General features: G+C 42.8%; 1 protein-coding gene across 2 annotated transcripts in view; it reads right to left on the reverse strand.

Moving 5' to 3' along the window:
• col24a1 (collagen type XXIV alpha 1 chain) overlaps window positions 1-25,280 on the reverse strand; it is a 52,308-nt gene extending 27,028 nt beyond the window's left edge. For both annotated transcript variants that reach the window (XR_003886349.1, XM_029828541.1), the window contains exons 1-17: window positions 25,241-25,280; window positions 24,248-24,858; window positions 18,783-18,853; window positions 14,342-15,618; window positions 12,833-12,886; window positions 11,932-11,985; window positions 9,689-9,742; window positions 9,116-9,169; window positions 6,257-6,301; window positions 6,123-6,176; window positions 5,648-5,692; window positions 5,111-5,164; window positions 4,641-4,685; window positions 4,020-4,073; window positions 3,694-3,738; window positions 951-1,004; window positions 575-619 (exon numbers count right to left, since the gene is read on the reverse strand). Coding sequence is in view for 1 of the 2 variants with exons in the window: in XM_029828541.1 (XP_029684401.1) it covers window positions 575-619; window positions 951-1,004; window positions 3,694-3,738; window positions 4,020-4,073; window positions 4,641-4,685; window positions 5,111-5,164; window positions 5,648-5,692; window positions 6,123-6,176; window positions 6,257-6,301; window positions 9,116-9,169; window positions 9,689-9,742; window positions 11,932-11,985; window positions 12,833-12,886; window positions 14,342-15,618; window positions 18,783-18,853; window positions 24,248-24,300 (2,058 nt within the window). In the remaining variant the exon portion in view is untranslated. The remainder of the gene's footprint in view (window positions 1-574; window positions 620-950; window positions 1,005-3,693; window positions 3,739-4,019; window positions 4,074-4,640; window positions 4,686-5,110; window positions 5,165-5,647; window positions 5,693-6,122; window positions 6,177-6,256; window positions 6,302-9,115; window positions 9,170-9,688; window positions 9,743-11,931; window positions 11,986-12,832; window positions 12,887-14,341; window positions 15,619-18,782; window positions 18,854-24,247; window positions 24,859-25,240) is intronic.
• Window positions 25,281-26,029: the final 749 nt, after the last annotated feature.

A 26,029-nucleotide genomic window follows, 5' to 3' on the forward strand; every position in this document is an offset into this window, starting at 1 on the left:
AAGAGGCACAGTTAAGGTCAAAATGAACCACCAAGACCCAAAGAAAACCTCCGACTACAACTCTGCTCTGCTATCATGGGCTGTTCTGGGGCTGTTTGGGCATCTGGGTGGTGCATTTGTTTGGTTCCCAGATACATCAAGGGTTACTTTGGCTCAAATATTATTTCCTAAATCTCTGGCATTCAAGGAAAATCACCCAAAAACTAAAAACTTTTTCCTTCCATGAAAACCACTGCAGCATCTAAAGGGGTAACAATTTTGACCATAACTGTATGTACAGTAGAGTACATATTCATATGTAACAGCTGGTCACTGTCAGGGCAAGATGGTAAGAATGTTCATTTAAGATATTAAAAAAAATCATGGTAATTAATGGTAACACTGCAAAGAACCAATACAAATGACTGAGGTTTTAGTTTCTCTCTTGCTGTTTAACCGAATCTAAACTCAGATTCAGTTTTTTTTTTTTTTGGTTAAAAAAAAGGTCCACAGGATATTTGAATACACCCAATGATGTGAATTTAGCGACTGGCAGACTACAGACAAACTGCAATAATGTAAATATTTAGATCACCTTATCACCTTTCAATCCAGGCAGGCCGGCTCGTCCCGCTGGGCCCTGCCACAGATCAGGAAGAAAGGAAGACAAGAAGGAAGACGCAAGAATTGGTCAATTAGAGAGAGAGAAAAGGGGATTTATGGGAGGAAACACTGACTCCTTTGACAGTATTCCCCTCTAGGATCTGCAGAGTGAGTGAAACCATGACGACAAAGAGGAACCCATGAAAACGGACACTGTCAATGCTTCCCCTCACTTCTCACAGTTCATTATCTGTTAATATCTTGACATGTTTACAATGATGTGTTGATAACATGCAGCACAAACAGAATAAGTCAGTCATATTCCGCAGCACTAAACACTATTTTCTGGAATATAATAGAAAACATACCTGAGGTCCCATAAAACCAGGCAGTCCTCGCGGTCCCTCAGGCCCAATGTCCCCCTGTTGGAGAAGAATAAGGAGATTATTATTATTATTATATTAGAAATATATGTCTTACAAGTCTCACAAATACAAAAGAACTATTTCTTAGAATTCTACAGGTGGCCTGTATTGACACGGCTCCATTTCCTTCATATGATCTTAGGTGTGAGGCTACGCTGTCATTTCCAATTGATCGAGATGCGGAGGGAATGTCCAGAATGTGAGGCTGCACTGAAAAAACACCCTTTTTCTACAAGGTGTCTTAATCTGGACATTGTTTGATACAGTCTGTTTTACTGTACACACAACAGCTTTGCACCAGAGGCGACTCTATAGAAACACTTATAGAAACGCTTATCTACGACGCTACAGGCAGATAAACCAGAAGTGCACAGGTATTCATCGCCTATTGTAGCAGGTTGGAGGTGATTTAGTTGCAAATATCCTGCTGTCACAAGCATCAGTCCCTATTTTCTTAATGACTCAGATTTCCCAAATAAGAGCACATTTCATATGTAATTAGGAATCCACATGATGATAATTATCTATATTGAAAATCCAGAACAATCTTTATGCTCTACTTTAAACTTAATTCACAAATGGAGACGAGTATTTGAATGGAAATGTGTTTCTAACTGGGATGCAGTAAAGGCACGAATCCAGTCCGAAGGGGAAAAAAATCAACAAATCACCTTGACAAAAAAGACGTATGAATGTTCCAGACAGAGAGATTTTAAAGGAGAAGAGAAATATGTTCCAAGGTAGTGAGTGAAGACAGCATCACAGTAAACATAAATAATGGACAATGGACAATCTCACGCCTTTATTTCTCCACTGTGCGATGAATAAGGAAATATCTTAACTTCTAAAGGCCCCAGACTGAATATGTTATTATCAGCATGTTACCCTCATTCCCAACAGTCACGGCAGAGATGGATTATGTCTTTATTTAATGTCATCAAGGACATACGCTTGAACCAAAGCGGCCATCTGGACCCTGAGTTGGTGTTTGGACACTAATCACGTGCACTTTATCTAAACGGGCTTTCAACAGGCGCAAAATAAAAAATTACCTCCTGAGAGAAAGACAAACCAAAGCTCTGGTCTACCAGCCAAGTCTGAATGATCTGGTAGTTCAACATCCCACACAAACACGCACACGCACGCACATGCGCACACACACACACACACACACACACACACTTCGCTCAGCCAAGAGTCAGTCTGACTGCCAGGTGGTTCGAGATTATTCCAACAATTCTACTTCCTAACGCAAGTGTGTAAAGTCTCCAAAAACCAGACGGTTCTCTTCCAAAACAGCTACTGCGGCTGAAATCCTCTCAGTTCAAACTGAGTGTGTCCCAGCAAAACCATAAAAAAAACAATGAATATTGGGTAAAAATCCTCCTCACATCCCACATCCTGGCACCTGTTACACGACCCCCCACCGACCATATCACAGTATATTTCTTCGTGTTTTGCCTCGACTTCACTCTTTTTAATCGGGCCTGCGAAGGAACGTCCGCTTGCATCACATTTCTCTTGGTCTCACTTTGGCAAAGACTTCAAGAGCATACCAGAACGGACACTTGCTGATCTGTTTCTGTTCCCTTCAATTACATAACGTCACAATAATTTTGGGCTTTGTGTAATTGCCTTTCAGCTTTGGCGAAGCCGCAAGGGTGCCGCTGACAGTGGGAAGTGAAAAACAAGATTTCAATTTGGACGACAAATTAAAAGTCCGTGTCAGAGTCACTCAGCCTGGATGCTGACTTGATATGAGTTACATCAAAGATGGGATTAAGGAGGTGGGAGTAATCTGACTTTCTTCTATAATTACTCAAATGATCTTACAGGTAATAATTTGTTGATATTATGATGACAAACTGCTGCTGTATATCAGCGTTAATTACGATTAATTATTTTTTCGTAGTTTTAAGAGTTTGTTATTATTTGGCACAGAGTCCAACACTTATTGATGACATAATCGCATGTGATGGATGCTTCTGTCCGCCGGCGTGTCCACATTTATGAAAAATGCTTTTTAACGTGGTTAGCATAGGAACCGCAATGCAAGAAGGTTACAGGCTCCATTCCCACTGCAGAAAACAGATGGATGGGAACAACCAAAACAATTAAAAGAAAAAATCCACAGTTTTAATGTTGGCACAGACTCTGTGGTGTCCGTCGCTCCTTAGAGAGCTCCATGTCACACATCCATAATAAAGATGGCTTACAGGCATCATCTGAGGTTAAGGGGAGCCAGCCCCTCCAGATGTTTAGGGTGGCCCCCACAGGAACCCCAGTAAATCCTGCAAACTTCGATGATAGCAAAGCAGAATAGACGATGGGTGAAATAAAAAAGAAGAGGTACCACTCGGACATGTTTTTTCTGTCCTTTCATTTTTCTTTTTAATCCAAAACCTCTGTATATTGACCACAACTGAGGTCACAGTGGTGAGAATGTTACCTGTTGGTCTTGTTATTGATCTAAGATCTAAGTAGATAAAGAACAGGGACTGGAAGAAAAGAATGATGCAGTGGTGAGGTGTGTTTTCTGTACATTTCTGTCAGCAAGGAAAAAGGAAAAAAAAGAAGGAAAGCAAGCAAGCAGAGACAGACACAGAAAAGGGGATTAAAGGAATGCCAGAGGGGACATAATGCCTCCTGGCATTGGAAGCATGGGAACATGAAAACCGATTCTCACCCTCAATCCCGGAAAGCCGGCAATGCCAGTCCCACCAACAGGCCCCTGTGAAACATAACAGCAACTTCCTAAGTACACAGAACAGGACACTTACAGTATTACACATTCCTCATTCCTAAGACAGTGCTGAAATTATGAAGTATCTTTGCAAACTTTACCCATGGGCACCTTAAACGGCTACCTCAGCTTCGGAATTTATATAAAAAAAAATCAATAAAGACATTTGAAGTGACAGAGTAAGAAAGAAGCAGCAGGAGAGGTTCTTCAGACGGGCAGGAGACTAAAGAGGTGAAGTCAGAAGGAGTACAGCATTTGACAGTTCTCACCTCTTTGCCATCAGGACCAGGGGGTCCCCTCTCCCCCACGTCACCCACCACACCCTGTGAAGGAGTCACATACATATTCATTAACTATCAGAACAAGTGTCCCATCAACAGCCTCCACTGGGAGGGCACATTTGTTTCTAATGGGGGAATTAATGAGTTTGTTTTCTCTTATTTACTTCTTTTTATGGTAAACACACCGCATCCACTCTTTACTTAAGGCATCAAACGTTCAAATTCCCAAAGTTACTGATCAGATATGTTTTGGAAGTGGTGCCAAATAAAGTGCATTTAATGGTCTTGCTGCAGGTTTCTGATCCACCAGGCATGATTCCTTTGCCTTTCTTAGCTGATTCCTATTTAACTAAAACCATGTGCAACTAAATCTACATTTCCTAATGTTTCTGGCACATTTGATGAAGGGAATCGTTGTTTTTCAAGGAAGTCGTACACATCGGGAGATGGAAAACATTTCTGGCAATTATGGTTAATTTTTCTGAATTTTCAGATGAGAACACACACATTTGTGCCTGCAGCTGTTTCCCCAAAGCCACTGACAGATATACTGTATGTCTTTGCCTTAACAAGTGCGACTCAGTGATGAAGTAAAAATGATTGGATTACGTGTCGTCCTTTGGGGCCAGACTTTCCAACCAGACCAGGAATTCCCTTCGAGACACAGACAAGTAGAAGAATGAAACTTGTCAATGCAACAGCATAGTTGTTAAACCACTTGACCAAAACAAGGAAATAGAACAATATTTCATACTCCAGAGACTTTAGTGGCAATAAAAGAGCACTTTTAGACATTTTGGAGGAAGCCACTCGAGTGTGAGAGCCATAAAAGTGTGCAGCGTTGAATTGATACTGCAATCTCAGGAATCAGTGACATCATTCAGGCACAGCTTGAATGGAAAATCTATCTTTCTCGCATTTTTTCTCAGCTGTAAATTAGAGCTTAGAATTTTCGCTGTCTGACAGTATCCTGACAGTGGGGAGGGGATAAGAAGGCATACACTTGTGGACTGTAAACAGCTGTTCATGGACATGTTTCTGATCAACACGTTCACGTAAAGTAAATATTAATCACTCACTTTCTCTCCCTCAATTCCAGGAGGCCCAGAAAAGCCTGGAGGCCCGATGAAACCCTGGAGATGAGCAAAGGGACATTACACAGCAATGACTAAGCAGGGTTTTATCGCATTCATTCCACGGACCATTTCTACAGTTCACATGGTCTAATTTTGTTTTTTGGACATTGGGAATATGCGGCGAAGTGTCAAACATCTTTGTCTTCAAGCTGGTGCTATTTGTGTCCGCAGCATTACACAAATACACATCTAATTATTGCTTATTGTTTCTTTTGCAGCTGCTTCCCTTATCCTGACACGCAAGTTTTCCTCCCAACTCCACATCTTCCACTACTTCTGTTTTGTTTAGTGCGGTTTTGGTCCAATGTCCTCTTTTCCTTTGGTGTTTTTGATGCTAAAATGTTATAGGATAAAAACTCACACCAGGAGGAGCCTGACACCACCCTGATCCTTTCAGGAAATGAATGTGTTCAACCCACTTCTGACAAATGAAAAGGGGCAGAAATGGGAGGAGAGAGGAGCCGGTACTGGGGTACTTACACGAGCACCTTTGGGCCCCGGGTTACCCTGTGGCCCAGCGGATCCCTGCAACAAAGAAAAGACTGTTGAAGAGCAGCTTTTGTCACAATCACTGCACACTTGGAGTGTTTACACGCTGAGGGGAAAACTAGACTCTGCAAGCTGATCTGAGACCAGGGATAAAGCGAGCTGGCTGCCAGTCTGGTCATGTCAGGATTTAAAGTTGTATTTTACATTTTCTCATCTAAATAGTTGGCAACACGCAAGGGCTTAAATCCAAGGACCATGAAAACACATCAGTGAACTGATTTCACCCAGTTATGCATTCCAGAGTGTCTTTTCTATATTTTCAGCATATTCAGATTCAAATGGCGACTGTTTCCAACTTGAATAACATGAAATTGTAAAGGAAAGTGTTCAGTATTTAATCATTCAGGGCTAAGTTAAAGTAACTGATGAGGGAACTGGAGGCGTATTTTGGTATTTTTCACTGCACCTGCCTGCCAGGGTAACCTGCTTCACCCATCTCCCCAGGAGGTCCTGGTATGCCCTGTAACAGAGAAACGGAAAAGGTCAGATGTATAGTCTTAGTACAAGTACATCACACCCAATGACATAAGAATAACTTACTTGTTCTCCTGGTGGCCCCGGTGGTCCTGGATGACCTTTAGGGCCCTTGAAAATATAATAATTCATGGGTCAATGCAATGCTCAACTCTTTTTCCGGAGTTAATACAGATGATGATTGGAAGTTTCTGAAAATGATATCTAATATTTAAATCTGAGATTGTAGTGGGCCTCTTTAGAAGGGTAAATAAAATTAGGCATAATTTGGGAATCGGTGCTGGTCAGACATAATTTTAGAATGAAAGTGCACATACAGTAAATGTAAATGTTATGCAAACCTTATGATTTAGAATAAAGTAAATTGCTTATAGCATTTGTGTTGTGTTGCCTTTAATAAAATAGCATGTTAATGTGGAGAAAAGCTGCAAATTTTCTGTACCAATTCAAACTGTATCAGGATTATAAATGAATTAACTGATGCTCTCTATGGTCCTTTTTTTGATAAATTACCAAATAAAGGTATTATATCATTCATGACTCTTCTTAAATCTCTTATATATATAGCATGTTAAGCTGTGTGTAAGCTATACAATGTATCGTGAACATGAACAAAAGTAAGCCAAGCTCATCTAATTTTTGTGTGGATCAAGCTTCTCTTCTGTTTTAAGTCTTGTTTTTCTCGTCCACGTGATTATCAAGAACAGATGCTTACAACTTCAAAACACCAGGTCAGAGACAGGTCACTATCTTTTGGTGGCAAGGAGGCACCTTCTTGAATGGTGCCATTGACTCCATCCTCGGCTTATGAGGTTGTGACACAGGAACCTTCACAGTCAATAAAGGGCCCACTTGGGGGTAACAAGCATAATCCCTGAGCCAGTCATTTCCTCTGAAAATTCCTGACAGGGAATAGTTTATGTGCTGGGTATATTAGGTTCAGCTACTGCAAACACTGGGATGCCCTCCTGAGATTAAAGGTGAAGGCCAGCAATGTGGACTGCAGACTCTGGGATTCTATGACAGACTAGCTGGACAGCGATGTGGGTGGTGAACTGTCTGTTTTGTATCAAATGCAGCACCCATGACGTAAAACGCATGACAAGACACTGCAGTGAAAATTCGCTGTCAGAGAGGGAGAGGGCGCTAATGCAGCAACAAAACTCTCCTTCTGGAGGTGGTACACCCGCTGACCTGAGGTGGGAGGGGGACAATACTTTTGTCAGTGACCCCACCTGGTCCGGGGAAGGTCACATTTCCTCTTTAGAATGACAGGTTTAATTAAGGCAGTTGCACATCCTTACAGTCATAAAGAACGGAAAACGTCCTACCGTCCAAGTGTTCATCTAAGTGTAATACCAATAATAATAGTACTAATAATAGGACAATTTGCAGAGACATAATAAAGTAGATAAAACCTATACAAGACATTAGATACAAACAGAGAATAAAATAACCCACTATAAAAATACGACAGTTTCATTAGAGTAAGCCCTTCTGAAGAGATGAGTTTAGAGTCGGGGAGGTGATATGGAGAAGGTCTGGCAGATACGGGGGTGGGGCAAGGTTATGGATGGCCTTAAATGTTTACAGAAGGATTTTAAATTCTATTCTGAATTTGACTGGGAGCCAATGGAGTTTCTGACAGATTGAAGAGAAGGGAATTACAATCGTCCATCTGGGAAGTGATGAGCCTGTGTATGAGGAGAGAAGAGGTGTGTTCAGTGTGGGAAGGACAGAGACGGTTAATGTTGGTGAAAATGTGTGGGGGAAAATATGCAGAGCGGTAATGTTATTGATGGAAGATTGAAATGCTAGTGACTTACTGAGGATGGCAGCCAGAACTTGGGGGAAAGGGAGACGGAAGAGCTATCAATTGTGAGTAAGAAACTTTGGATTTGGTTCCAACTAGAAGGAATTTGGCATTAGTACTGTTAAGTAGCAGGAAGTTTGAAGTGAACCAGATTTTAATTTCAGATAAGCAGGGGAGGTTGAGAGGGAGAGTTTGGTTCGCTGCAAATGTAGAGTTGGCGTCATCCATGAAGCAGTGGAAATTAATGTTGAATACATGGGAAAATATTACTCAAGGGAAGGAGGTAGGGGATGAAGAGAAGGGGCCCTGGACAGAGCTCTGGGGCACACCAGGATTGACAGGGGAAGGCTGGGATATGAAGGAGTGGATATGTATGAACTGAGTGCAGTCTGAGAGATTGAAACCAGAGGAGGGTCAATGGAAGGTATTCTATTGAGGAGGATGGAGTGAGGAACAGTACCAAAGGCTGCACTCATATCAAAGAGGACGAGGATAGTGACCAAACCGGAGTGAGCTGCCCTGAGAAGGTCGCTAGAAAACCAAAATGGAATTATTCATAGAGGCTGCTCTGAGTCAGATGGGAGTGAAGTTTGCTAAGTGTGGTGATGATTGATGAATTACAGAGCAAAATAATTTCTTTCTGTTTAGATAAGGAGGGAGCAGGGTGGGCTGCAGGCTGTCTACACAAATTAAGAGCAAAGGGTCTTAACAGAGCTGCTGAATAATGTTACGATTTTGTTAGGAATTATGGATTTAGCTTTTAAATACCCATTAACCACCTATAATTCCTGCATCTTTCATTCATCCATAAAATGTCCTACTTCACATATCCTGTGACACAGGTTCTAAACACACATCATTGCTGATATTAAAGGCAGGGAGACATTGTGCCAGTTATGCTCCTAATATGAGCTACATCCTGATGCTGTTAGCTAAAGAGATGGCACACTATTTCCCTGAAAAGACAGAAAGGCTGAGATATGCTGGGATCACATTAGTGAAGGTGGAAAATGTCCTGAGGTGTCTGAGCTACCAAGACCAAATATTTGTGATAATGTCCTTTAAGGTGTGTGACCACTTCAGCTGAAGAGGCAATAAAGACTTAACCCTACCGGTAAAGCAGGAAATCCTTTTGGCCCGGGGGGACCTGCTGGGCCTCTGTCCCCCTGAAGAAACGCAAGGACACGTGATTAAAAGATGGCTATAGCCTTTAAAAAGAACAAAGCCTTATCACTGTGCTGTTGTAAAGTTAAAAAGGAATGCTATAACAGCCTCGGGGCCTGTGGCTCTCTCACAGTCGTCATCAACACAGATTCACAAAAACCCCTTTCATCATCTCAGAAAACAAATGAGCAACAGACCACCGCTGGAAAATAAAAGGTCATCTTATACTATAGAGCATCAAACACCTGGATGGTTGGTGGTCTATTTAAAGATGTCTGATCTAAGCTGCTGCTGGTAGTAAACTGAATGCAGAAAAAGCAGACATGAATAAAGATGATGACACTGATTAGTTTGGAATCACCACGAATGTTAGAAAATTATCTCTTCTGAAAGGCAGAATTCTAGTTTATTTTCCTGAGAGAATTTCCATGAGGAATTACAGCATTTTAGGGGGAAGAGGGATTTTATTAGTTGCCCTTTTTGGGAAAATGGATGTTACTTCAAAGAGACGGATTCTTTACCTTCTCTCCTGGTGGAGCCTGACCTGGAGAAAGCCCAGGGTCTCCCTTTGACCCCTTGGAGAGAAGAAGGACACACAGTTAAATAGTTGAATTGAGTTTAATCTATCAACTGGAACCATTTGATCATAAAACTACAAGCAGATCTAAAAACTCAGTTGAATCTGGTTCTAGATGCTGTAGATTGGGAAAGTTACTGTACTGTGACCAACCCAGATGACTAACCATTATTACACTTATCTTTTGCACAACTCCAGGCTACATAGCAATACATTATAGAGATCTCCAAACCGCATCTAGGAGATCTCACAGATGCCTCTAACCTTTTCTCATTTCTGTTTAGATTGGCCTGGTGTTTCTGAAAGCTTCGTTTTTCCGTTGGTTCATAAATAAAGATGAATCATTTCCAGCTGGTGCCAGAGCAATCAAGCTACAGAGCAGCACAGCAGCTCCTGCTTGCCCAGTCATGAGCAGGCTGATGTTGTAATTACAACGAAAGTAAACTCAACAAACTGTTCTGACATGAAATCTGTGCTCAGACATTGATGGTTATTGTAGAATGTGAGCAGCTCCAATTTGATGAACTCAGAGCACAGGAATAAAGCAGGCACATGATTATCAAATGTCGGATTTAATCATTTAATTAACTACGAGCGTATCTGGGCTGCAGCAGACTATAAACCACTCGACTGCATCCCTCACTGCCTTTAAAAAAGAGGTGTTCCAGGTGTTTTTCCACATTACTGTGGTCACACACAGAATTTGCCAGGATGACGGAAAAAAGGAGATTAAAAGTGCGTCTGAAGGCGCATGAACACATCATTCCTCCTGACCATTTCTATAGGTTGCTTGTACAATGTCACACCACTGCCTCACCAGAACGGTGCGTCCAACTCTGTTGTCTGCGTTTTCTCATCAAATCTTGACAAAAGAGCAGTTGTTATAACAAAAACCATAACACAGGAAGAGTATACATTTAACGCTGCCTTCTGATGATGTGTTCAGGAATAAAGCGCAGATGATGATATCGAACTAATACCGAGTCAGACAGAGGAAGTCAAGTGGGTGGGAAATGTAGATCTTAGCGTAAAGAAGGCTCTCCAAAAAAAACAGTCACATGAAAGGGATTGAGATGGTGCTTAAAACACATGTCAAGCAGTCCGTAACCGAAATCACTGGAGAAGAATACACATTTCTGAATTGATACAAAGAGTGTCTTAGTCCCGTTTCCGCCTCCACAGTGGAGTCAAGGGTGAGTGAATGACTCACTAATGGGTCACAGTGGAATCACGGCCACTGACTTTGATTTTCCATGCATAGACAGCTGCCCCGTATTTCATAATAATCAACTGGAGACCCTCAGCCAAACATGTGCTATGTGCCAAGTTCAGGGGTGAGGGGACAAATCTACTCCGAATACAAGAACAGAAACCTCCACAATTATTGAACATCCGACGATGCAGGAAAAGACGTAATTCATTTCAGTTCTTCCATATTTTTCTCATCATTTGCAATTACGTCGAGCCAAGATTCCGAGCGGGGTCTTATCTTCTTAGAGTAAAAGAGCCACCATAAAAGAGAAGACCTTCGGACTGGTCCACATGTCTCCCCCCTACATGAGGACGCAGACACTCTCTGGTAGCCAGTCACGACCACAGACACCACAACCATCTGCATGAAGTTACCCACATCCTGCTCAATGGGTCCATGTCTCCCTTACATCTGCCCTCATTCTCGTAAAAAACTAAGGAAAGCTGCATTTTTTCAGATATATAATGTTTGTGTCTCGTTTTAGAAGCTGAAGGTAGCATTAACATGCTCTTTAGTCAAAACCAAGAGAGTAGAAAAAAATATCTAGGCCATTCAGCATGTCGTTTAGACCAAAAACCATGTGTGAGTGTTTCCGGCTCTGATGTGACACACTGATTCATTAGTAACACACTTGGCTACATCTGGTTCTGTCTGATCCCACTCAAACACACTCCTACAGGCAGACAGATTGTTCATGGAATGAAAGACTCCGCTGTAACTGATGACACTTGCTGTTTGATTCAAACGCAAACTTCAGCACATTACGCCTTTGTGTGTGTAAGCAGTTTGGTGAGCTGGGGGTTTGCAGGAAAAAACAAATAAAATCCAGAGGTCTGCAAACTCAGTTACACATGTAGGCTTGAGCTATAAACTGCGCTGAAATATTCTGGTGGGTTGTCATGTTTTGAACGGGTTCCCATGTCCATGTCACTTACTTTTGGTCCAGGTGGTCCTGGCTGCCCGGGATTTCCATGTGGACCAGTAGGACCCTGTAAAGAGAAGATTTCCAACAGAGATTGGGAAAATGGTCTCAAAGCGTCGAAGTACAACAGAGCAAAGACAATGAGAATTAGAAAAGCAGGAGAAAATCGGTTACCCTGGTAACAGATTGTGACCTCAGAATGGAACATGATTGCACTGATGCGACTTTAGACCTTAAACACCACAGCTATGCCACAAATGCACGACCTTGCAGACATTACCCACATCTACGGCGCATTTCCGTTCATATGAAGCAGGACATCCTGCACATCTACTCTACAAATCCTGATATTCCATGTTTCTTTTATTTTGGAGGGAGAGCCACTGGTGCCCTTGAATCTTTTCTGGCGATACACCGATATGATATGTTGCGATTAAATATGGTGTGCTTGTTTAAAGATGCCTCTGGAATGACAGCTGTGCTGGTTGCATCATGACATACTTGGCAGTTCCCGGATCAGCCCGCTGACAGAGATAATGCCGGTTGCAGCAGGTTGCATCTGGAACAGTTTGAACGCTCCATTCCAGAATGGAACGGCGGAGACAAGTAAACAACGTCACACAATGTTAATGTCACGACTCTTTATGAAGCATGGCTTGTTCCTGAATTTAATCCGGCCAAGCACAAACACGTCTGTCATCGGCTCTTTTCCAACCGTTTGCAGCTGGGTTTTAATGGTAAATACAAGCGGAAGCTTACGCTGCCGTCTAAATGCAATCTGAATCTTTAGTTCTAGAACTCCTGTACTAAATCTGCTTTAATTAATACCTTCATAATGAGCCAAAGATGCTACTCTTTGAACCGATTACCTGGTGCCAACAATGTCAGTTGTTCACTGTGCACATGTTACTTACCCGTGAACCTCTTTTTCCTGAAGGACCAGGTAAACCAGGAGGACCAGGAGGACCCTAAATCAGGCAGAGGGGCAAAGAAGGAGTGTTGTAGAGAGAGTGAAGTAAGGGCAGGGGAAAAATGGAGAGATGGAGTATGTTAATGGCAAGCAATAACATGCAGTTCACTGTCCAGGCCTCTGCTATGATGAGTATGTGCTATATTTGTGTAAGCTCTATCAGGTTCAAAGACAGTCTCTTCAGCTGAAAGCACTAATAGGAACGCTCAGCAGAAAATGCATTGGAAGTGATAAATGGCCACTTGGGGGGGGGTTCATCCAAAGGATTAACACAATCCTACCTCTTATAGAAGGACTGGATAAAATATTTACAGCTAGTTCGTGCGATGATAGTTGCAGGACAGTAACCCAGGTTGAATCAACTCTCAGTGTTGAAAATTGGTTTTGGAATTTTAAACACACGATACAAAAAACATCCGTATTCAACAAATACACCTGCGTGGCGGTTATAGCACAAATTCTGAGGATTAAAGCGCCGTAACTAAATTACTAATCCCACTTTAAGTGATGATGCAACAACAATTTCCCAGCTTTATAGCAAACAGTGGAGCATGTCGAATCTCCATCGTTAGTAAAGGGAACAACCAGGACAACAGGAATAAAGAAATGTTCCTGCCGTCTCCCATTTACAGACACATGGAAAGTGTGAACTCTCCACTGCCGACAACAACACCTGAAGAAGCTGAAGCAGCTTTTTTTAAAACTGAAGCTCCCCCTGACTCCTCTCCTCAACCTGCTGCTGCACCATAAGAATGTGGTGAAAAAAAGTTCCGCCACTTAAATGCTGATGAGATAAGTCGATGAAGGTTGAAGGTCGTATTCACACCAGTGTAAACTGGGAGTTTCCTCTTAAATCGCCTTAAGATAAGGCAGAGATAAGTTCAGCTGATGCCTCCGTGAATGGTCAGAAAACATTCTGTCCACCTTGGGTGGCTGAGTGGGGGTGGGGGATCCTTTGGCCGGATATTTTATCGCTCTTCATTAAGCAGCAGCATGTTCAGGCGCTGACATTTGGAATTCCAATGACAAGCATATACCGAGTTGTTTCTCACAATCTGCTTCCATCACCCGGCAGAAGTTTGAGAGAAAAGCCTGTTTTTCAGATGTTCGTCGCCAAGCCAAGTGCTTTCAGCAATGTTTTTAAAGACTCTAATCATTGTAAACACTGGTTATTGGCTGGGCAGATGTTCACACAGATATTTGATTTGTTCTGCTTCAGCATCTTCAAAACTGTCAGATAATCTCACTTGCAACCTGATATGTGTCAACTGACTTCAAAGCAAATAGGGTGTACTTGCATACACAACCACTAGATGGCGATCAACTTTAAACGTAACTATCTCCCAAGTAGCTTAGTTTATATGCTAGCTATAAAAGCGCTAAGTCGGTTGTCCATAAGTTGTGTATTTTGTTATAATAATTAAATACATAAGCTGTGAATTCAGTTACTCACCACAGGACCCGGCTCTCCTTTGGGGCCTCGGAAACCATCTTCATACTCATATAAGAAGTCCCCGTATCCGTAATCATATCCGCCCATGTCTACGTCATCATAGATCCCGTCCTCTTCGTGTTGTCTGTCCGCCTGGTCCTCTCGGTACAAAGTGGTGCCGTTTGGCCTCATGTGGGTGTCCAGCTGAGGAGTCTGTTCAGGTGTCATGCTGCTGGACTTGGTTCCTTCTCTCGCTTGACTTTGCTTCACTGATGGAATGGGGTCTAATGCAACCTCTGTTGCCTGCAGGCTGCCAGAGCTGCTCTCTTCCTCTGCGGGATCGGCTTCCTTATCAGGGCTTTTCCGTTTCATCCAAACAATTTTAGTGGTGGTGCTCTGAGTGGGGTCCAAACCTCCTTTCGGACTAAGGGTGGGTAGGGTGCCAGGCAAAAGCATGGATGTTGTAGAGTGGGGATACAAGATGGCCATGGACGTCTGGTCCTCCGGGTGAGGCTGTACTGATGAATTGGAGGCTGGATCCAATTTGGAAACTCCTGGGGGTTTTAATGGGGGGTGCGGGGTTGCTTCTACTCCCCCAAGGGAGTTTACCAAAGGATCAAATGGTGGGTCATTGGCCTCCATATTTAAACCAGGATGTGGCAATCGGTAAGTGTCGGCCCGCCGGCACTGTGTTTTCAGATAGTTGCAGTAGTGCGCGGCCGCTTGTGCTGAGGGATAAATATCTAGTTGGCACAATCGGCCACTAAACGCTGGTGATTTGGAGTTCATCCTCCCCAGGGTAAAGAGACCCCCTGACTCCCGGAGCATCTGAGCTCTTCTCAGGGTCTGTGCCCGCTGCTGTACAGCCCCGCACTCTGCGTAGAAGGACACAGAGTGTGCACGAACACCCAAAGCAAACGGGCCCCCATCCTGCCAGTTGTAGGTGAAGTAGACGGTATTCTCGGCAGTGTGGACTACCACTCTGCGTGGCAGCAGCTGAACGCCAAAACGCAGTCTGTCCCTACCGTCTTTGATGCTAAAAAGAAAAGCGTTGTTTGCTCGCCAGGAGCTTAAGCTAACCACAAAAGAAAAGTCCTCGCCGATCTCAGGTGGGATCAGGCTTTTTGTAGAGGCCTCATAAAGGGCATTTGAGTCGAGCATCACCCCATATCCAGGAACAGGGAGGTTCGAGGATGAGGGAAGAGTGGTGTGGGGAGCTGAAGGAGAGCTTGTCCTCACATGGAGGTTCCCTGCTCTGCTTTGAGGCATCAGCCCAAGCCGGAAGAGGACATCCACTCCTGAAAGAGAAGGAAAATGAACCTGTTTAGATGTTTTTCTTTAACCATTGATGAGTTTAATTAAAGGACAGAATGGAAGATGTGGGTCACGTAAAGTGATAATACTGCAGCTGCGGTCCAGATAAGTCAGGGTGGGGGTTCCACACAAGACAACAATCCACAGAGGTTTATTGAATCAATCTGCCAGGCAAGACAGATGAGCTTTCCTGACATTCTTCCACCATGCCCACAGGTAACTCTTCGAAACATTACATAACTGTGCTGACAGTAAAGCACAGCCAGGTTAAAAGGCAAAGGTAGTAAAAATACTTGGAGGGTGAAGGTAACCTAAGCACGGAGGAACTATAGGAAGACTACAGTGGAGAATGATTTCTAACAAGTTCTTGGAATTGCATTAACTTTTTCACTGACTTCTATTTAAATCTGAATTTGCATTTGATGAAGACACAGCAGCCATTTAGCATCATGTCATGGATGGGATGCTAAAATTCTAAGACTGCTTCCCATCCTACCTGTCATTATGTTTTGATTTATTACTGCCGGAAAAAGTGAAAATCAACAAGTTCCTCATGTGACTAGCTGTTAAAGTGATATCTGTGAGCTGTTTGTCCTAAATGTAAGTAATGGTGACGCATTAGCTGGAAATAATTCACAATCAACTGCTGACTTTGATGAATGTAGTCTGTTATTTATTCAACTGGTTAAACTCTGTTGAATAAGCGTTGTAAATTTGTTTGACATTTTTTTTAAAAGGTTCATTCTTGATTTGACATTTGTGTCACATGCAACTGCAGCTCTTTATCAACAGTGATGCATTTGAAGACATAAATCAAATAGCAGATTCCTGTTTGAGTTATCTGTCTTTTGAACGTCGTCTCCTCCAAATTCTATAAATCAATGAGAGGACAGCGTGCATGACGCATGACAGTCTGAAAGTGTTGGTGACTGGCTGTGCTGCATCAGGTAAAAACATTGGTTTGCTGGTTAAACACACAAACCCTCTGGATTGAAGCCTGTAAAACAATTTCACCATCTACATTTCTTCATATTGTGAAAAGAATCAAAGGAAACCTGCAGGAATAACAGACAGAGTGAGTGAGAAACACAAATAAAATTCACATCATCCGCGATGTTAATCTGTAAGGGTTTCTATCCCTGCAGCCCAGGAAGGCGGTCGGCTCATGCTAAATGCATGTCCATTCACACAGATGCCATTTTCTATTTTTCTTTCTTGCTCCCGATTGTATCAGCTCACTCCAACCTGTCCCACCTGGCCATTTAAAGACGCGTTGATGTTGTGCTGCGTTCAAGAGGACTTGTGAAAAACTGATGCTGGAAGTTTTCGTTAAATCTGGAAATGAGGTACGAAGGGGATGTTGATTCTCCCCGTTTAGGAGATAAGACCATCAAGGTCAGTAACAGGAGCCACTCAGACATGACTGTTAAGATAGCCTGGCATTAAATATTCATTTTCCATGATGCAGGTCCTTCAGGTGCTCTTCTTTGTGTTGTGTTGGACAATAAATCCATTGAGCTGTCTGGTTTTCAGCCCCTCTTGGACTTTTGCAGGCTTTTCTCAGGCACTATTTGAGCTGACCGGTGGGAGTGAAATTAGCCTTTTATGCTCCTGTCCCCCAAACAAAGATGCTTCCAGACTCCTTAGACAGCCAGTTTTCCAAGTACCTGTTACATTTTTGTTCACTGGGGTTAGTTTTGATGTTAATATTTCATTAACGGCATAACTCAAAGGTGGAAAACCCAAATTATGGTTCTTTTTTTATGTTTTGTTTTTAAAAAAATGTTTTGTTGATGTCTCCCCTTGTGGAAGTAAGGTTTTTCCTTTTTTTTAATCCAAAAACTGTTAATGATGAGGCAAAAACCATTGAGCTCCAGGATCGGTCAAGCTAATTAGCGACAGTTGTTCCAGTGACTCAAGCTGCAGTCCATTGGGACATGGTGCAAAAAAAGGCACTTAACCAAATCAAGCAAGTCCTCAAATGCAGCAAAGAAACTTCCCAATTGAGAAGATAAATGTTTTACATATGCTCCCAGGTGGGTCGGAGCATCAACCTTAAGTATTGGTTCAATGTTATGGAATAATGGCTAAAATGTTGGGATAACACAAACATCTGGTTTCAGATATCCAAATGCACACAAATTAAATTTGTCTTCCTTTCTTCAGGTAAACATAAATGAAATCCATATATTAGTCCTGTTTTTCCCCAAGGGCTTTCTTTTTTATGTGGAAGAATGTCACCATGTCAAAACACAGACCATCGCATTGAGGTATTTCTGGCAGTGATGCATTTCTCATCCCTGGAGCGGATCCTACTCATTCATTGCACAACACAATTTTCTTTACATTACTCCTCTATAAAAATGGCATGTTTGCTCGAGTAGGTCAAATGCAGTAAAACACTTGTTTTCTATTTTCCACAATGTAACCAAAGTAGGTTGCGTTGACTCCATAAAAGGAGAATCCTGCGTGATCGTCACCAAATCCCGACCCTCTCACCGGCAGGTCTGTTTCGTGCGTTTGGCTATCACCTCATCCAGCTTCCTCTCATGGTTCAGAGGAGACAATAAGTGAAAATAGATGGAGAAAAGAAAGCTGCGGTGCTGCTCAGGTCATCTCTATATGAAATGCATGTTCTGGCTGTGTGGACGCGATGGAACATGTTTAATGAAACACTTAAAAATGAAGAACACATTTTTTATATTGGCTGTGACAGTTTTGCCTGAAAGCAGAATTCAAGATGCATTCGGGTGCAGGCTGACGCTGAAAGTGGAAGAATTCTCCTCAATTCCTGGATAAACAAATGAGGCTAAGGTCTGACATGACTGAACTGACTGTATTTCTGAAAAAAGAAAGAAAGAAAGAAAACAACATTTTTCCCTACGGATAATGAGGTCCTGTTGACACACGAACTGCATGCATGTAGACCAGTAACTTAACCATGTGAGTTTCTTAAAGGGACCCACCAGTGCATCTGCATCCTGCCTTTAAACCAGTAATACAAAAGGTACAAAGACCACCACACTGTGTTTTCTGGTTAACTTGTGAAAATAACCTACATTGAGAATCTGGGGTGCATATATGGCAGGTGCGTTTGTGATCATAGCAATGCAAACATAAGGTGATGCGTTTCAGTGTCGTTGTTTACCTCGAGCACGGTCGTCTCCTTCTCCAGAGAGTACAGCTGAGCATACTGACAGGAGCAGAATTAAGTTCCACCTAGAAGGGAAGTAGAACAGACAAAAACTGAGAACCTGAACCATACAGGAACTATACAATCACTGTTTCCAGTGATGGTCGGACAGAAATAGGAACTTAGCTTTAAGAAGCCACAAAAAAAGTGGGGATATGAAGGCATGGATGACTCCAACTTGGCTGTGTTCTTATTCCGAAAAGACAAGCCTACAGTAGTTACCTGCTGCTGTTACCTACTGAAATATGTCTCCAGTCTTTCTGTTCTTCCTTCCCTCCAGTTGTATTAAATTAGGATCCCTGGTGGAGAATGAGCTTCTCCTCGGCCTCTAATGCCCCCCTTTATAGGGGCAGGTTCTCAGATAAGAGACTAAACCCATCCAGCACATCTTAACATCCATTGGCAGTGAAGGGACTGACAATAAATCAATGTAAAATCAATGCGCCGGTCTGTTTAAACTCTGGGTTTTTGCATTTATAATAATGGTAGAGTCCATTGCTGCAGTGTTCAGCCACAAACGTCCGCAGCTCTGTCCGACAGATCATCCTCTGAGGTTTACTAATGATAAAGACACTTGTCATGTACAAGCACTGAGCGCTGACTGATTCACCCAGTTTGCACTCAGGCAGATGTGAGCGAATGTTCTGAGATCATTTCTCTTTTCTGTACTCGGCAAAAAGAGACCGTATGAAAGACAGTCATTACTGAAAGGATTAGAATGATCTAACCTGCTGAAAGGTGCAAAAAGGAAAAAGTGGCACCTCTTAACTGCTTTCCCGATCCCTTCATTCACCCTGATCCCTCTGCATTAGGAAATCTATTCAGCTGCTGACTTTTTTCCATCCGGGAAATACAGTCATGGTGCTGTAGATGTACCGTCTTTTACTGTGTCAAGACAACAATGGTTCTGCAAAGCCCCAGCCAGACAAGCGTCACACCTGGGGATTTTAAGCTTTTTTTAATCTGCTCTGACTAATTATACACAGTATAAATGTAGAACCTCGGACCTTATTCATTTATAATGAGGTCCCAGAACTGTTAATTCCACAAGTGCCGCATGTTTTTTCAAATTTCAGAGGAATCCTTTTTTTTTTTAAAAGCTGTATGTGATAAAGCCGGGTGACATCTTTATCCAAATACAAGACAAGGAGTTAAATGAAAAGCAGTTTTATTGTATTACTGGATATAACACCCAATAAGTTGTCCACGTTTAATTATTTTGTACGTTGTTGATGTAACAGTTAGACTTTTTTCTACTTGCGCAATAACAAAACGGAATAGAGTTGAATACAGTCGAAATGCTTTCACATATTCAGATTCAATTATCGAGTTATCATCTAAAATAAAGAAAGTATCAAATTTCATTTGACATAAATAATAAAAATGTAAATCTTGGACAATTTACAGACAGCGCAGAACATATTTTACACGGGATCTCTCATGTATGGCTTCAAAGGATGCTCCTTTCAGACCAAATCAATCATGTTGACAGCCATGTGCAGATGACACGCACGATCTCAAGGGGCTTCTGGCGAGCAGCGTGATGATTTTCAACACAGTGTGATTAACACCAAAGACAAGAGGAGAAATTAGTCATGCTAGTTCTCTGTAGCATTGCAGAAGACGAGCCAAACGAGTGCTGTCAATCAGCGACTGCTGTCCCCGACCGGAGGGATTGTTATGTCGACACGATTGGTCTCCGCTTGGTTAGAAATCTTACAAACACGTCCTTTCAGAAGGTTAATCCCAGAAGTTGCAACCAGTGATATAAGGACTGTCACAATTGTTTAACCAAAGTGAGCAAAGGACAGACAAAGTGAGGGTATGGATAAAAGTGAGAGGAAGGAATAAAAGACAAAATATAATTAAACAGGGTGAAGGCACAAGATGGCCACTCCGAGCTGTGCTTGTCACCTGTTTCCCATCAGGAAAGTGGTGTGACATTCCACAGCCAGAAGCCCAAATGTGTCCCTTAATAGAGGAAAATGAATGAGGGAATTTGTAAAAGGTCTTTCACAAATCCTGCAGGGAGCTGGTTCTGCTTAAAATGTGGCAAGCTTTAGACGGACACCAGAAATAGGAACTGGAAACCTAAATATAACACTTGCCATTCCCTTTTTTTTCATTCCCAATATGGGGCCATCTGATGCTGATTCAGGCAGCACTTCTGTCCGTCTGCCACACCGTCTTTCTGTTCAGGACTATTTCAGGCACCCCTGAGACCCCCAGCAGACTTGGGTCATTGTTAGAACAGATCTCCAATATCATCCTCATCATGGGAGGTTTCCAGCACTTTAACGCAGTGTGAACAGTCTGTCAGAACACAGGCTAATAAAACCTGCATACTTACATTTCTTTTAGTTTTGGGATAAAGACAGGTACTCACAGTATTCATTTAAATCCCTTCCAGGATAACAGCACACTACGACACGCTTTCCGATCCCTGCAGTCAATGGAAAATGCTGTTGAAAGCAGGACAAAGCTCCCCAAACACTGCTCTGTTGACCGAGGGAAATACCACTATGTGGGGAGTGGGTGTCATGTCAAGACTATAAATAATCACAACTTAAAACTCCCCACTGAAATGAATCATTCCACAAGTAACAGACACTGCCTTTCTCCCCTCCAAATTAACTTGGATCCCAAACAATAGCCCATTCAAATGTGGAAAGGGTTTGACGGGCGCCAATGGAGAGCAAAGTCACTCCAGTTCAAGAAAAGGGACATATTGTCATTTTAAGTGGAGGCTGCTGTTGGAGCGGGGACATTTGCATCTCCTACTAAAATGCTCATCACATCCCACACTAATTAGGAGCAATAAAGCTATGCATGAAGTCAAAATATTGTCAAACGTTTATCCAATTAAGAGAAAAAGCAACAGAGAATGGAGACCAACTTCCTTTTGCCTCTCTTGGAGGTAAAAATCACATTAAGCCAATATCCACTCATCTGTAAATGTTCTTTGATTTTAAAGATATTCAGCCACATAAACAAAACCTTTTGATTAGTTAGTCCATCTCATCCCTTCTCTTCCCTCCTGACTGAAGAATGTTTCCTTTAGGATATTAAAATCCGAGAGCTCTTTAAAAGCGCTCCACGCAAGTCATCATTCAGAAAATCAAAGTTTATTGAACTTGACCTGGAAGCATTTGTCTGACCTCCACTCGCGTAAGCCCTCTTGGTAAAAAGCAGGTAACTAACAGAGATGCACAAAAAGTCACGCTTCTTTTGAATGCCATCCACGGCATCAAACAAACCAAAATTCAAGAGCAAACACTCAGACCATATATGTGTTTAACAGACTGCTTCAGAACACAGAAACACATTTTTTGGTTTGTCCTATGGATCTGTTAACATGAAGCTGGGGAAGTCTGTGCTTCACCAATCCACCAGGGGGTGATCGTTGGTCTGGATTTTCCTCTCAGATGAGCTTCCACCTTTCCGTCAACAAGCAAAAGACCGCGCGAGCCAAGAGGTGGATATTTCTGTGACGCTGAGGTAAAACATCAAAGACTCTTTCTAATCAAGTACGCTGATTCTGCGTTGCTTCTCGGCTAACACATTACTGGCATGAGGAACGGACCAATGCACATCTGTTCCTACTGGCGGCTTTTCTTTTCTAGCACCTCACTCTTTATCAGAATTACTTCACAATGGAAACACTCAGCGGACGTATCTCCTCAGATCCAAAATGACCATCAGCGGAAAAAATTAGCAGGTCAACAAGTTTCCAGGTTTGAGTTGACTACCTGCTGCTCAGCAGCTGAAAATCTCTCCGCAAGCTGATGGATTAAATAAGAAAACTACCTTAAGCAGAAAAGATGAAGAGCAAAAAAAAAGCGATCAATCGACACAAAATTTTCCGGAAGCTGGATGTCAATGGTAGTTGAAGCAGAGGTGGATTCTTCTACTTAGAGGAAGAACTGGGGTGTGTTTGTGAGGGGTGACTGGAGTCAAGAGGTCAGTGCAGACCAGAGCAAAGATTGACTTAGTCCACAAGACAGCGAGCAGACAAAGGGCTGTGAGTAAACTTCCACAGGTCTTTATTGGTTTGCCCTTTTCCTGTTGTGGGGAGACCTGCAGATGTTAGGCTGGTTAAACACACTCAATCTCTCTGACAGCTACAGTTGTGGAGAAGCAGAGCACGCTCAGCGGGAAGCTGGACGGGGGGGAGGGTGGTTCTACCATGAATCTTTCTATTAAAGAATCAATTCGGGACACATTTGCTGAGTTGTGGTGTTTGAAGCGAGAGGCTGAAGACAAAAGACTGAAAATCATCATCTGGTGAGCTGATAATGAGCACCAGCTCGACAGATTTCAACACGTGATCATTCCGTGGTGCAGTGAGCAAAAACATTGATTTTTAAAACATCTAGGTTTTTGTAAGGGCTCCACATCAGAGTAAACCATGAATCAAACAGCTCAGCAAAAAAACAAAACTAAACAGCCGCATCACATGATAGAGATAACTCAATGGAATTCAATTCCATTCAGTTCACATGTCCAAAAACATGAATTACTTGACCGGGGACTTGAAGGCCATCTGCACTTCCTGATTGAGATGAGAACCACCAGCTAGCGCTGCAGCCACATGATGTGTATCCCGCTACAGGATATCCAGGAGCCTGCATGTACAGTCAAACCTCTGGCAGCGGCGCCTGCAACAGTGGCTGATTGTCTAAGGAGCCAGTTGTCCACCGATGCATAGACACTCACTATTTGAGGCCACGCTTGTTCTCACTCAGCTTATCTTCACATGGGGCTCCTCACTTCCCGTTTACTTCATTAAGCAACAATCAACAACCCAGACACCATAAAGGAGGACGTCAGACGACGGCTAAAGATGCTTCTATATCATCCACGGTGATTTATCCCTGCTGGTATGCTGGCGGGATTAATCATAATTGCTTCCAAGCCATTCTCATTCATGCTTCTCACAAGTGTAGGATGAAGTGTGTGCAGCAGTTGTGCACATGGTGTGCATGTTGTACAGCTGCAAATATGCTCAAAATGCTCCACGTTAAACACATTCAAAAGCGAAATTCACCCCAGAAACACAGGGAAAAAACTACTACTACTACTACTACTACTACTACTACTACTAATAATAATAATAATAATAATAATAATAATAATAATAATAGTAATAGTAATAGTAATAGTAATAATAATAATAACGGTTGTTTGTGGCTATAATGTTCAGCCATACTGCAGGTCATCCATTTATGGACTATAAACGGGATCTTTCAAATGTTTGGTAAGAGGTTGTAGCTGCAGCAGTTGTCAGTTGGATCTCACCAATTTGACTCCCTTGCAAAGCATCCCCAAACCCCTCAAACTTTACACAGATTTAGGCTCTGGGAAACGTTTTCAATCCGCAATTGCGCAGTGGTGAAGGTGGAAAAAAAAGGTCTACTTACGTTGCTGCCGCGGAAACGTGTCCACTCCTTGTCCGTTGGGCTCCTAAATGCATTTGTATTCATTTGTCCAGGCAGCAGAGATCTGGGTGAAAACAGAATCGCGCTCAAGAGGATACCTGCTCATGGGCTAAAGAGCTCTGGCTGCGGCCAAGGGAAGCATAAATTGGACGTCGGAGAGCAGCCACCTCAGAATGTCTTCATGGTGTTCTCTCCAAACGGTCCAAACCTGAGCTCCTCAGGTCCTTTGCGCTCCACGGCGCGCAGAGAAAACTGGCTATTTCTGTCCCCTGCGGAGACGCGCCAACAGTTCTCATAAAAGAAAAAAAAAGTTCACTTGGAAAGAGTTTGGTGGTCTGTTGCAGTGTTAATTCGACTGTCGTGTGGGACACGGAGAACCAGAGCTCGGATTCCTCTCCAACGCTGCGGCAGATGAGGCTCTGCGCAGCTTTACCTCCAGGCGCTGGTTCCTGCGATGTGCCTCAACTTGCACTGATGCGGGGGACCCGCGCTCACCCCAGCGCAACTCCTACCAGCTGCCGGTGTTGGGTTTCAGCAGAGAATCGTGACATCACGGACAGACGCGTGGTTTTGTCAGTGCCCCTCTTTGACCACTGCAGCGTGATGAAATGATTGAATCCCTGAGGTCAATGATGCCCAAAAGATGATGAGCTTCTAAATATACTGTTGCGAGATGAATGGATGAAAGGATGAAACGCTGGGATCTTGTTGACCATTTAAACCGGTTATCTTACATTGTGCTGGTATAAAACCAGTAATTGTGACAGATTATTGTAAGCTGCAAATCATTTCCTGAAAATAATGCTTTATCTTGCTCATTGATTTTTCCAAACAAACCAGCATTGACCTACTTCCAGAACTCCCAATCAAGGTAAAGTCATTAGGCCAGAACAAACAGAGCTCTGTGGGAGTCTGGGACCCCCCCCCACACACACACACACACACATACACGCACACACATCAAGCAATACTAACCTCGGTATCTTCCTTTAGAATACTGTTCACAGCCTTGTCACAGACCCCCAGGTTAGTCTGAGAAAAGAAGGGGGTCCATATGGTTTACAGTTCAGGCAAGTGATGCTACAAGGAGACAGATGCTTCCTGCCTCTAAATCCTGGGAATGCCCCCAGCACAGGGAATAAACAAGGACTAATGAGCAAGTGGTCAAAGTGACTTGGAACCCAAAGCGCAACCAGCCGCTGAATCTAAAATCATCCTTTTCATAGTTTTGTTATTCCTGATCTCGCTTTTCAGCCTTTACATCAAAGACGTCGCCAAGACGGAAGTGTGCCCGGTGGGGTGGGGGGGCAGTCTCACACACCCGCTCTTCTGCAGGCTTCACCATCAATCAGGATTGCAATGCCTTGACCAGATGTTTTCTTCCACATCTTCCTCGATCGGAGTGTTTGAACAGGCAGAACCTGAAGACGGGTGGAACTCATGAAACTAACGATGGCTTTACATTTTTACTATAAACGCTAACTTCACTCAAATATGCCCCCAGATTCATGACAAATGCTTCAAGTTGAATTTTCTGCCTTTCATATATCCAGATTCAGACTGAGCAGTCCATCGTGCACTGGTGCCCAGTAATGAGAATCAGACCGTGTTTCTCTTCAGAGGAGCTGTGACCTTCCTCCTGGAACATGTGGCGTTCTGCTCTCATAGCGTAACTTTTCCTGAAAATTTCTACTTAAATGTGTTGAAATCAAAACACAACCCTTCATCTCCACCCATAATCATTACACAATCAGGGGAACATTA

Source organism: Takifugu rubripes, chromosome 20 (genome assembly GCF_901000725.2).
Source record: "Takifugu rubripes chromosome 20, fTakRub1.2, whole genome shotgun sequence".
Taxonomy (NCBI): Eukaryota; Metazoa; Chordata; class Actinopteri; order Tetraodontiformes; family Tetraodontidae; genus Takifugu; species Takifugu rubripes.